Source organism: Hirundo rustica, chromosome 1 (assembly GCF_015227805.2).
Source record: "Hirundo rustica isolate bHirRus1 chromosome 1, bHirRus1.pri.v3, whole genome shotgun sequence".
NCBI lineage: Eukaryota > Metazoa > Chordata > Aves > Passeriformes > Hirundinidae > Hirundo > Hirundo rustica.
In genome coordinates, this window is record NC_053450.1 from 52,255,812 (window position 1) to 52,268,957 (window position 13,146).

The 13,146-nt window shown below is 37.7% G+C and overlaps 1 protein-coding gene across 2 annotated transcripts in view; it reads left to right on the forward strand.

Moving 5' to 3' along the window:
* ANKRD12 (ankyrin repeat domain 12) overlaps positions 1-13,146 on the forward strand; it is a 59,416-nt gene that overhangs the window by 41,537 nt on the left and 4,733 nt on the right. For both annotated transcript variants that reach the window (XM_040061828.2, XM_040061838.1), the window contains 2 exons: positions 622-5,309; positions 11,312-11,410. In XM_040061828.2, the coding sequence (XP_039917762.1) occupies positions 622-5,309; positions 11,312-11,410 (4,787 nt within the window). The remainder of the gene's footprint in view (positions 1-621; positions 5,310-11,311; positions 11,411-13,146) is intronic.

Below are 13,146 nucleotides of genomic sequence, written 5' to 3' on the forward strand. Positions count from 1 at the left end.
ATAAATAAAATCCAACACCCTAGGAATGTTTTCTGTTCAAAGTTTCACTACACTTCAAGGAAAAAAAAAGTCATATTGCCCTATGTTCTGATGTACTGTTAACTTGTTTGGCATTAGAACAACCTGAAATACAGTGTGTGGTCCTTCTGTTCAAAGGGACAGTTGTGGCATCACTTCACAGAATCAACTTCGGCTTAGTGAAAGCATTAATCTTAAGACAAATGTTTTTACATATGTGTAATAAGAATTTGTTATTATTTAGTAATTGAGTAATTTGTGCAGGATATTATCCTTTAGGAAGAGTCAGGTTATACAGTAATTATGCACAATAGGTGAGGTTTTCAAAATTTAAGTGCATTTCTTTTATTAGATGTAAATGTTAATTGGTATTTTTACATGCCTAAAGAGAGAGAGCTGTAAAGGGAGGGGAGAACTTCGATTTCATGACTTTCTGTTTTCTCTTTAAAAGCTTAATTCTAGTGAAAAGTTTTGTTGTGTGTTTAAGGTAGGTTTTACTTTTTTTTCATTTGTAAAGAGGTGACTGCTGAACTGAACTCTTTTATCCTGAAGTGTGACAAGTGTCCCATCGGCATTCAATTATTTTTGGTTTCCTTATTCTAGATTCTGAAGAAGCTCCGTCTGTAAATCCTTCCAGTGTAGATGGGAATGTTGATTCAGAAGCAGAAAAGGACTCTGTAGCCAACAACAGCAAACAAACTGTCCCTAGTAAGGCACCACTTCCATCTGCTCTAGATGAGTATGAGTTCAAAGATGATGATGAAGATGAAATGAAAAAAATGATTGATGACAAGCATATTCTAAGAAAAGACCCAAGGAAAGAAGGTGAGACTGAAGTTGAAAAGACCAGCTTATTTGTGAAACAAGAAAAAGTTATCTTTTCAAAAACATGTAAAACTAAAAAGCAGAAACCCTCTAGAGTTCTGTATTCAAGTTCTGAAAGTTCAGATGAAGAAATACTTCAGGACAAGAAAATGGTCTCTCCTTGCTCCGTTTCAGAGACATCAAATTCTGATGTCAGAGTGAAGAAGGAATATATGGTTACAAATGAACACAAGCAAAAGGGCAAGGTTAAAAGGAAAGTAAAAAATCAGAGCAAAAATAAAGAGAATCAAGAAGTAAAGCAAGAAAAAGAAAATGCTAGAGTAACAAATATAGCTACTTCTGGGATAGATTCTTTAGATAAAGCTAGAGAGGAAGAAACCTTTAAAAAGTCTTTCACCTCAAAAGAAGATTCTTCTTTACAACTGTTTCATATCACTGCTGGAAAATCTCCAAAGCATCCCTGTGGGTTAAGTGAAAAGCAGTCAACGCCATTAAAGCAAGAAAATACCAAAACTTGCTTATCACCAGGAAGTTCAGAAATAACATTGCAGTCTGAATTAGTTCGGTATGATCACAACACTGATTCTGATTATCCAGTAGAAAGTTCTAGTGGCAAATCTTGCAAGCACAAAGAAAAAAGCAAACATCATCAAAAGGATTTTCACTTGGAATTTGGAGAAAAATCTAGTCCTAAAATTAAAGAGGAAGATAATAGCTCAACATTTGAGAATTCAGAATATACTTTGAGAAAAACAGACAAGGAAGGTAAAACGCTTAAAAAGCATAAATTAAAGCACAAAGAAAGAGAAAAGGAAAAGCACAAAAAGGAACACGATGGGGAGAGGGAGAAACACAAACATAAAGATAATGCTAAAGAGGTTCAAAGAAATATTGAGTTTGACAGAGAATTTTGGAAAGAGAACTTTTTCAAAAGTGATGAAAATGATGATACATTGGTAAATACAGAACATGAATCTGTTTCTTCAGACAGAAAATCAAAGCTAGAAAAAACTATGGCAAAAGAAGATAAGTTAGTTAAGGAGAGGCAGTTCCAGAAAGAGAGAAGTATTAAAGATGAGAGAGAAAAAGAGAAGAACAAAAAGGAAAATGAGAAGTTTCTCAAGGATGAAAAAATAAAAGATACAAAAGAAGAAAAAGAAGTTACGCTTGCAGATAAAGAAATTGAATTGTTCTGTTTTGGTGTTAAAGATGAGGCCGCCAGTGTGCGTGTACTAGAAAGAGAAATAGACACTGAAAAACAGGAAAGGAATTTAAAGGAAAATAAAGAAAAGACAGAAAAGCGACTCTCAATCAAAGAAAAAGATGTTGAAAAGATAGAAAGAAAACATGGAGAAAAAGAGAAAAAGTTAAAGCATGAATACAAAATGGAGAAAGAAAAAGCAGAAGTAAATGAAAATACAGAGAAAGTAAAGGAGAAGTCCAGTTTTCAGCAAGCAGAAAGGTGCCATAAGGAAAATGATAAAGTAAAAAGCATAGGTGCTCTTAAAAAAGTTGATGACAAGGAAAGAAATAAAGAAAAAACTGATAGGAAGCATGATAAAGAAAAGGCCGATAAAGAGAGATATTGGGCTGAAAGCAAAGAAAAACACTGTACTGAAAGAAAAGTCAAGCAGTCTGAAAAAGAATCTGAATATACTAAATCAGAAAAAACTAGAACTAAAGAAAAGGAATTTGAAAAAAAAGACAAATCCAAAGACAAGGAGACCTCATCATTAGCAAGCTCAAAACACGTGCAAGAGGAAAGGAGATGCACTATTACTGAAAGTAATAAAACAGTTCATGACAAACTGTCATCTTTGAAAGAAAAACCAAAAGATGATTTGTTGAAAACTCCAGATGGTAGAGAGAAAGATAAAAAAGATAAAGATATAGATAGATACAAAGAGAGAGACAAGCATAAAGATAAACTGCATCAGAGTAGTTTGCTTAAACTAAAACTTGAACACGAGAAACTTAAGCCTAAACCAGCTCCTGCACCAAAGGATGCTCGACCTAAAGAAAAAAGATTAGTCAATGATGATTTAATGCAAACTAGTTTTGAAAGAATGCTTAGCCTTAAAGATCTGGAAATAGAGCAGTGGCATAGAAAACATAAAGAAAAAATAAAACAGAAAGAGAAGGAACGTTTGAGAAACCGCACTTGTTCAGAACATAACAAAATGAAGGAAAAACCCAGACACTCATTAGCTGAAGTAAAAGGCAAAGAACTGATTCGTTCCAAAAGTTCAGAGTTGCCAGATGTTTGTATGAAGGAAAAACAGAAAGATGCTACAAGTAATAGATCACAGTCAGTAGATACGAGAAGTGTCAGTGTTGCAAAGCTTTCACTGGCTTTAGATAATTTAAACAGATCGCCCAAATCGGAAAGTGAAAAGATGGGGCTGAGCTCCAGGTCAGTGTCCATGGTTTCTGTTGCGAGCTCTGAGGATTCTTGCCATACCACTGTAACTACTCCAAGGCCTGCAATTGAATATGATTCAGACTTTATGCCAGAAGGTTCTGATTCCCAAATGTCTTTTTCACAGTCACCATTTTTGGCAAGTGCCAAATCACCAGCCCTTGTGGAAAAAGAGGCTGATGGTCTTGCTGAGTTGCCAGATCGCATTAAGCCACCTTTCACGAACAGGCTCCCACAAATGTATGTTAGATCAGCATCTGCTGAAGATGTTAAGTTGGTTTTAAATGAGTGTAGGCCTGTTACAGAGGCTCGAAGATGCAGCATGCCTGCTGCAGTTTCTGAACACAGCAGACAGCCTCTTATATCAGAAGAAAACAACCAGACCGCTCTGCCATCAGTTCAGGCTTATAGTAGCATTTCTCCTAAACCAGAACTACCGTGCAGCACACTTGAAAGAGATTTTCAGGGCAGTGTCACCGTTCTGCAGTCAAACTTCGCATCATCTCCAAACAGAGCTGTTAGCAACAAGCAGGCAACAATGGGGACAAGTACCGTTAAAGATACTGTTCAGATGAGCCCTTCAGAAGACTCTAACATGCATTTAGAGCTGTGTTGTCAAAGTGGTGTGACTCAGCAAACCAAACCATGGGATGTGCCTTTTGACAGACTTAATTCATTAAACAATGACTGTAATAGCTCAGGTTGTGGTGTATCAGAGCACGATGCTAAAAGCATTATAGCAGTGCAAAATTCTGAGAGCAGGACATTAAAAGAACAACAAGTATCTGAGTTTTTGCCTCAGCACCCTGAAATTAAGGGAAGTTCCAGTTCTCAAGAATCAGCATCATTTTTGCCTTCACAGTCACCTTGTTCTTTTCCTATCCAGCCACTTCCAGTTGTGTCAAAACACATTTCTTTGCCAGGCATTATCAGTCAAGAGTCATCGTTTGTACAGCAGCAAAATCTTGTTCAGACTACAACTTCTGCTTTGGATACAGACACTGCTAGTTCCAGAGAATTGGAACATGCTTTCTTCCCTTCAGACATTAAGACTGATGCAGCTATGGCTGTATTTTCTGAGAGCTCTGCAAAAGAAGTTTCACAGAGCTATGAAAGGGTGAATGATTTACCAATGGTACCTTTAGAGAAAGATACTCCTGAATGTGATAGCAGTTCACAGTTAAATGTGAATTCATACTCATTCAGTAAAGTTGGTTCTGAGAATGCCCTGAGAGAAGTGGATGGTAACAAGGCAGATACTTCAGATATCAGAAATGAAAAAGACCAACAAGAAAAGTTGGTCTCTGTGCATGTTGTTGATAGTAAAGCAAATGCTGAGCTCTGTGAACTAAGTTCAGGAATGTCAAAGGGAATTACGAATGAATTGGTTAATAAAAGCCCCTGCACTGCAGACAGAGAAAATGTGTTGGCAGATGATCCACCGCAGTACTCCTCTCTATCCAATTTGGAAAATAGTTCACAACAGATTACACATGAAGAGGTGCATAAATACAGCCACATAGTTAAAGCAGAAGAAGTTGCTGAGGATCAGAAGATGGAACAGCAAGAAGTACCTCAAAGAATCACGAGGAACAGGGCAAATTTGCTTGCTAACCAGGGCAAGCAGAATCCTCTTGTCTGTACACAAACATCGGAAAAAGAGTCTGAATCATCAGCATCTATGAAAGCAAGGATTAGATTAACTGAAGATGATGATGCTCAGGTACATCATCCACGTAAAAGGAAGGTGTCACGTGTGCCTCAGCCTGTGCAAGCAAACCCTTCTTTGCTGCAGGCCAAGGAAAAGACCCAGCAGTCACTGGCAGCTATTGTTGATTCTTTGAAACTTGAAGAGATTCAGCCATACAGTTCTGAGAGAGCAAACCCCTATTTTGAATACTTGCACATAAGGAAGAAAATAGAAGAGAAGCGTAAATTGCTGTGCAGTGTTATTCCTCAGGCACCTCAGTATTACGATGAGTATGTGACCTTCAATGGCTCCTACCTGCTGGATGGCAATCCCCTGAGCAAGATATGCATCCCAACTGTAAGTATGCAGTGCCATGAAAGGTGTGGTTTGGTTTTATTTTTGTAACTTCCATATTCTTCCTAACTTGCTTCTGAATCTTCTGCTGGAAGCAGACATATGTCAAATTAATATTCATTAATAGCGACATATTTAAAAGCCCCGTTCACTGGAAATACAGACAGTGGTTTCACAGTCACTGTAAGACAAACCATGTATGACATCTGTCAAGGGCACACATACAAGTACTATATTTCAAAGTATGTAAAGCCTACTCTTTCAGAAGTGAAGTCAATTACTGAGAGCTTTTCTGAATTTCTCCTGTCAATAATTTCATTAGAACTAATTAGTCAAAGCTGTTTCATTTGGAGAGGGTGAATGTGCAGTACTTCAAAATACAAAGTCCATCACCAAATGTTTTAAGCAGGAGAGTGCCTGCCAGCTATCTCAAAAGCTGCAGATGTAATCTGCTGTGTCCTGGCTTTTATAATCCATCAATCTAAAGTGTTCATAATTTTATTAAATAATGTCAAAGTTTTTTCCTTTTTACTGAAGAAATCTGTAGTTCAGAGATGCTTGTTTAGGTCTAAGCTCTCCATTTTTGAACGGACAAGTTGTTGTGTCAGCTCATCTAAGGTAACTCACTTGAGAGTAAAAAAGCTTTAGCTTTGTCCAGCAGAGTTGAGGACTTTTTTGATGAAGTGATGAATAGGGGTTTAATGTGTAAATTTAAAAAAGTTTTCTTCGTTATATAGCTAGTCTTAATTCCCTGTACAAGCAGTTTGTTCTCATTTTTTGAATTAGTTGGCTGGTTATAGTCTGAGGAAAGATGTGAGTATGATGACCCTTTTACAAGGTCTGTAAGTGAACCAGGGTGCATGTTCCACAGGCTGTCAGCCTTCCCAAGTCTACAGATCTTTCCCAGTAGCTGTTGCGGCATTTGTAACATCTTTATCACTGGAGACATAGATTTCTTTTTTTTTTTTTTGAAAGCTTCTCCTAGTCAAGTACATACTGTTTTCAATCTACAGCTTACTGCTCTTACTGCTTTGGCATCACACTTCAGTGCTTAATTTGGGATAAGTGGAAAGTAGAGAAGCATGACATATTTTTCCCTGGCCCATCTCCTACCTGAGCAATAGAATTCAATTCCCTGCCAGCAATGGCAATGTCTGTAGACAGCATATGGAGGGCAGAGTTTTTGACTTGATGTTAAAGCACTGCCTTATAATTGCTTCCTGTCTCTGTTGTGGTGTATAATAGGGACTCTCCAGCTAATGAAAATAAATTTAGGTATTGGGGAGCAAAATCTCAGGTAACAGGTTCAGAAAATACCAGAGATGGATGTATGCTTCCCATTCTCAATGGCTTTTAATTAATTGGTGAAAAGAAAAGCCTCTTTAAAAAAAGTTGATAAAAATGTAAATCTGTAATTGAAGGATTACAGTTACTGATTATCTCATTTAGATTTCTGGTTTGCTTCCTTACGCATACATGTTCTGATGGTGATGATGTTTTAAACAGTTAATTGTTTTGTATATACTTTGATTGTCCTGGTAATACTCTACAAATGTAGAGAGAACAGGTGGAACTTTTTATTTCAAGCTTCTAGAAGAAAAAATGAAGAAGATAAACTTTGAGAAGCCAAAATAAATTATTAGGAAATTGGTGGTCATTTTCATTAGAATTAAAGTGCAAGAAAAAGCGTGAGTTTTGTTCGAAATAAGAAGGTACTCTAAGCAAGTTTTGTTTTTCTGAAAAATCTCCAATGTGACTGTTTAATTACTGTCACTTGTGTAAATGTACTATTTTGATAAAACTTTTCATGTTTCCTTTCAGAAAAAAAATTAATTGTTTAAAAAAATTAGTAATAATTCAGGTTTAACTTACCGGCAGAATTTGCTTATGTACACAGTTAAATAATTTTGTCACCATTGAAAATCACAATCATAATAATTCCATTAAAAAGAGTATTGCTAAACCAAGAGTCATTTCACTCTCAGAAATTAGTGTTCATTTATTATACACATTGTCCGACAAAGTGAAAATAAAGGCTAGGCTTAGTCTCTGTGAAATGTTGAAATATTAATAGAGTGTTGTCACACCTGTAATGCAGAATTTAGTAAGCAACTATAAAATTACCTTTTTGTCAAGTTTGTTTTACAGTTTTTTCCTTTGATTCTCTAATGATTCTCTGTTTAACTAATTTTTGCTTCATCAGTTTACACAGAGGGAAAGGAGATACTCTTTATTTAATTATTCCTGTGTTACAGATACCTTTGTGTAGGTCTGTGTGAAGACCATATATTTAGCTCTGAGACTCGTAATGGTTGGTGTAACATACTGTTCTCTGCATTGGAATTTTAATGATGCACTGTAGTTTATCTGATGAACTTCAAACATGCTGTAGGTGGGAACCAGGAGATAGTGTGCTAAAACCTTGTTTCCGAAGCCTTGTTTATACATTGTAATTTACAACCCGGATCACCTAAGGCAGTGAGAGTATTTACATATCAACTATGGCTTCCTTCTCACCAGTACAAATACAAATGCATCAAGTCAGTTCAAAATAGAAGGAGACAAATCTAAATCTTGCAGCAGAGCAAATTTCAATTGTACTTGGCTCTGTTGCCTTTCAGATTGTTCCATGTTCTACGGGGTTCAGTCATCTCTATCTGTATTGCCTCCTGAGAGGACGTACCAGGATGATTCACTGCCAGCCTCCAATGGCTATCTAGTACATGTGCTTCTAGTAAGAGGGATTCTCTCTGGTCTCCCTGGCATTGCTGTAGAAACTCAAGTGGTAAAATCTAATTTTAGGGATATTACCAGAAACTTGTTTTTAAAATGCATGAACTAGAGCATTAGAGCAGGTCAGTTGCTTGGATGACATAGCAGAGTAGAGTTTGCAGCATGCACTAATGGGTTTTGAAGGCTTATAGAGTGAGGAGTTGATGCTCTTGTTGTAGTTGTTTTGAAGCATGCAAGGCCTGCAGGAAAGTTGCTGATGGATTTTGATGTGTGGAGGGCATGTCTTGAACATGAACTCTGCCCAATCAGACCTGCTCTGATGGCTGGCTCCAAGTGAGGTGGAGCAGAGGCACAAGGCCAAGTTCTGTCTGGCTTTTCTGGGTCATTTCTCAGACTGGGAAGAGAGAATTCTCTGAAGCAGGCAGGGCCCCTTTGTTTCCCTCTCTTCTGTATGGAGTGTGAGTCCTAAAGAGAATAGTTGGATATTTTGGTTATGCAAAAAAACCAGAGGGCACCTTTTTTTTTATGGTGTTCAGCTTCATGCTCTGTTCTTGCAAGTCCTACCCTATGTGTTTGTATTTTCCCTACATGTTTTTTTGGGTTCTCTTTAGTAGCAGTTTCTTTGACTAGAAGGTCTGAAAGGCTTCTCTGGTTGTTCCTCCCTCAAAACCTTTAAGTCAGACTTTCTGGTCTCAAAGAAACCAATTTCCTTTGTCTGAATCCAGTGCTGGTTCACAGGCTGGGATTTCCAGCAGGTGGTGTGCGACTGCCCACATCCTGTGTTCAGACTCTTAAGGATCTGAGGCTCACTCTTCCGAAGTTTCCAAGAGAGGAAAAAACAGATCATTCCATAAATTACTGTGACTAAACCTAGTATTTAGCTGTGCATTTTGGCAGGTGGTGCTGGGCTGGGCAGGAGTGAATAGTTTATGGATGTGTCTAGTGGCAATAGGGATCACTGGGATCACGGAGACCTGTCAGTTCACACAAGTCTGAACATAATCTCTGTTCAGGGCTGAACATAGGCTGCTGAAACAGAGTTCTATACATTTAAATAAAAGTCCACACAACTTTGCTGTCTAGATGGTCAGCTCCTTGTCAGGTTATTTCTGTGGTGTTGATTCTTATTTCTGTTGCACCATTAAGCCATCTGTAAATTTAAGGGAATAACATGTTATAATATTTGAAATGTAGTGACAGAACAAGGGTGAATGGCTTCAAACTGAGAGAGGGCAGGTTTAGATTAGGTGTTAGGAAAAAATTCTTCACTGTGAGAGTGGTGACACACTGGAGCAGGTTGCCAAGAGAAACTGTGGCTGCCCCATCCCTGGAAGTGTTTAGTGCCAGATGGGATGGGGCCTTGAGTAACCTGGTCTAGTGGGTGGCATGCCTGCACATGGCAGGGGGCTTGGAACTCGATGACCCCTAAGGTCCCTTCCTACCCAGACCATTCTGTGATTCTGTGAAATTGTTCAGGTGATATGGATGCTTGCCAGCTCCGAAATTTTTATTTCTTCTGGCAAATTTAGGTGCATAAACCCAAAGCTTATTTATAGACAGATTCTCTATCTTGCTTCTTATCTTTGTGCTTTTCTGTAACCAAAAGAACAGAGATCTGGGGAGATGTTTTGGGTTTGTTAAAATAAAAGCTTGATATTACTTGCAAGCATCTTGTCTTATTTTACTGAAAGACTGTGACAGCACTATTGTACTGTACCATGAACACAAAAATTTCAGAGAAAACTGGTCTGTAAGGGGATATGTTTGTTTTTAGTACTGTTGTTTTACACAAAATAGCATGTGCCATAAACATTACTGGTTTGAGGGCCACACTGTTTTGACTAAGAAAAATTAAGTGCATCTTGTTCTGTAGTTCGAAATATGAAAGAGTTGAATGTCATTTTATACCATATAATAATATAAGGAATGAACTGCAATCAGTTGTTCATATTATGTTCTATAATTCTAGAGACATTGGCTAACTACCAATTGGGGAAAAAATTGTCCTGAAATAATTTTCCAATATAATAATAATTGAGGTGTTTCTGGTAGGTAAATCACTTTCTTACTGGAATGTATAGGTGCAATATTGATACTAATTATCTAGTTTAATCTACAGTGTGTCTGTATTTCCGTAATGGATTTCTTACTTCTTGACAGTTGAAGGATCTATTTTTTTGAAAAGACTTATTTATCTTTCTGTTTGTGTTAGGTACGAGGTAGGGTAGAGTAACTGCAGGTCTGTATTTGAGCTGTGGTTTTTGAATATCAGTGGTAGTAGGTAGTGTTTCATGTAGTTTGAATGGGCCTTTCCAAAGCAGTGTCAGTGCTCTTAGATCTGTCAGTTGTTAAAACCCATGCTGAACTGTCTAATAGAACTGGCATAAAGAAAAGTAAACTTTGAGTGAGCCTTAAAACTCCCAAGATGTTTATTAGTTACTTCTCAAAAAGCATCAGATTTCTGCGGTTGCCAGGAGGGCTCCAGGTGCCTTGTCAGTGTTTTTCATACAGCTCAGACCAGACACTAATTCTGGTTGTTTACTGTAATTGATTGAAGATGCAAAATGTTTATAGCATAACAAATCAGTAACAGCATTGATATGTCACTCAAGTCTATTTGGTTTTTTTTCAATTACTTTCTTTTTAAGGAAGTTTTTTAAAAAACGTATTTGAATAACCGACAGGAAGAAATGCTTTTTCAAGCTACTGTCTGGGTCTCTCGTCTACTTTTTGTGCTTGCCTGTGTTCTGCATGATTGCAAGATTAGGAGTATGGTTAGTTATCTTTGTGCAGTATAAAATGTTGTTGCCATTAGGTGAAAATATCAAGTGGTTTGGGGTTTTTTTAGCAATACTTTTTTTTTACTTTGCTCTTGTATTTTGCTAGGCAGTTTTTATCTTCTCAAAATGAACAGCTGTACTTTAAAGAGTCTTTAAAACTGAAAGCAAGTTGTATTCTTACTATATTCTACAGTATAGCCTCTTAAAAAAAAGCTGTGGAATACTGATAATGACTGGTTAAAAGCACTAAACAGGTTGAAACACCGTTTTCACTTGGGTTTATTAATTTTATGGTATGGAATCCTTAAAACCTTTTACTGCAAACACATTGAATTCGCATAATCAATGAAAAGTAAAAAGCTCTTACTTTTCTTTAAAAATGCCTTGCAGTTTTTTGTGTGTATGTGTGTGGGGGTTTTAATAGATCACATAAGCAATGCTAAACATGTTAAATACATATTCACTATACTATTTATAAATCTTTTTGCACAGATTACGCCACCTCCATCACTGTCAGACCCACTTAAGGAACTATTCAAACAACAGGAGGTTGTAAGGATGAAACTACGTTTACAGCACAGTATTGAAAGGGTAAGACTAATTTATTTTTTTATGTCCTGGATTTAAGCTTTATGTTTTTTCGCTTGTTCAAGGAACAGACTACATTTTCTCAATTTAGCAATGTTCAGTAGTAATCTTCTTTCCATCCAAATGTATTAATTGGAGACACTTCTAAGTGGGGGGGGGGGGGGGGGGGGGCGCGGGAATGGTTTGAATAGCTATTAGCAGAACCCTCAAGTTGGTAAGATAGCAGCTTTTTCCTGTTAAATACTTGGAGTTTTGTCCCAGATTTATCCTAGAGGCAGTGGGAAGGAAGCTTCAGAGTGTAGTTTTGAAAGCTAATGATGATTGTTGACTTCAAAACCAAACTGACTGAGTTTAAAGAATTAAAGACATAGTGAATTCTGTCTTGAGAGGAGATGTGGAGATGTGTGGCTCTAAGACTAAAACTTGTTTGGCAATATTCTGCTCAGAAACTGGGTAAAATTATATTAGAACTACCTTTGTGGGCATCAATGATTTTGAGCACAGAAACAGAGAAAGTATTCCTGGTTCAGGGGTATGGTTTATTTTTAGGTTGCCCTTTTTCTGTGGTAACCTAGTTTTAGATGCCAGTATCATGAGCCAGGTAGCTTGTGGGCACAGGCAGGACTCTTTTCTGACATGGATGTATCATAAGGATTTCCACATAGTTACACAAGGAGCTGCCACATCAAACCCAGTGTGATGCTTTTTCAATTGACAGTTTCAATGTGACTTAACAAACCCAGCTGAGAGAGGGTTTTACTTGAATTTAGTATTACAGCAAAAAGTATAAAACAAGAAGCACGAAGACTGTAAACATGGATCAAGTTCTGACTGAAAATAAATCCTCTGCAACTAAAAATATTATGGCCAGCAGGATGAGGGAGATGATTATGTCCCTCTACTCTGCTCTGGTGAGGTGACCCCCCATAGAATGCTGCATCCAGCCCTGGGGTCCCCAGCAGAAGGAGGACATGGACCTGGTAGAGTGAGTCCAGAGAAGGGCCATGAAACTGATGAGGCGGCTGGAGCACCTCTCCTGTGGAGAACAGACTGAGAAAGCTGGGGTTGTTCAGCCTGGGGAAGAGAAGGCTCCAGGGAGACTTCATTGGGGCATTTCAGTTCATTTAAAGGGGCTTATATAGAAGAGGGAAAGTGACTTTTAACACAGGCAAATGGTGATAAGACAAGGGGAGGGTACAGTTGTAAACTGAAAGAGGAGAGATTTAGATTAGATATTAAGAGGAAATTCTTTATTGTGAGGGTGGTGAGGCACTGGAACAGGCTGCCCACAGAAGTTGTGGATGCCCCATCCTTGGCAGTGTTCAAGGCCAGGCTGTGTGGAGCGCTGAGCAAACTGGTCTAGTGGAAGGTGTTCTTGCCCACAGCTGGGGGTTTGTAACTAGATCATCTTTAAGGTCCCTTCCAACCCAGACTCTTATGATTCTAACCAAAGGAAAGATGCTTCTTTTTCTGTTTTCTGAAAAATGGGAAATATAATATTATAATCCACCTTCTTTTACTTTAATAAAAATTAGAGCCATTTTATTGCAGAGCAGTAAACACATACGAACATTCTTCTATGTCTTAAAAAATTATGCATATTCGTAGTTATTTTGCTCTATGGGATGTTCTTCAAATTAAATCCACTTTACAGAATCCAATTGTAAGTCAAACTTTGTCAAATGAGTTGTATTTTTCGTATCTCAGTTTAGGGTAAAGAATATTTATGCAGCTGTGAA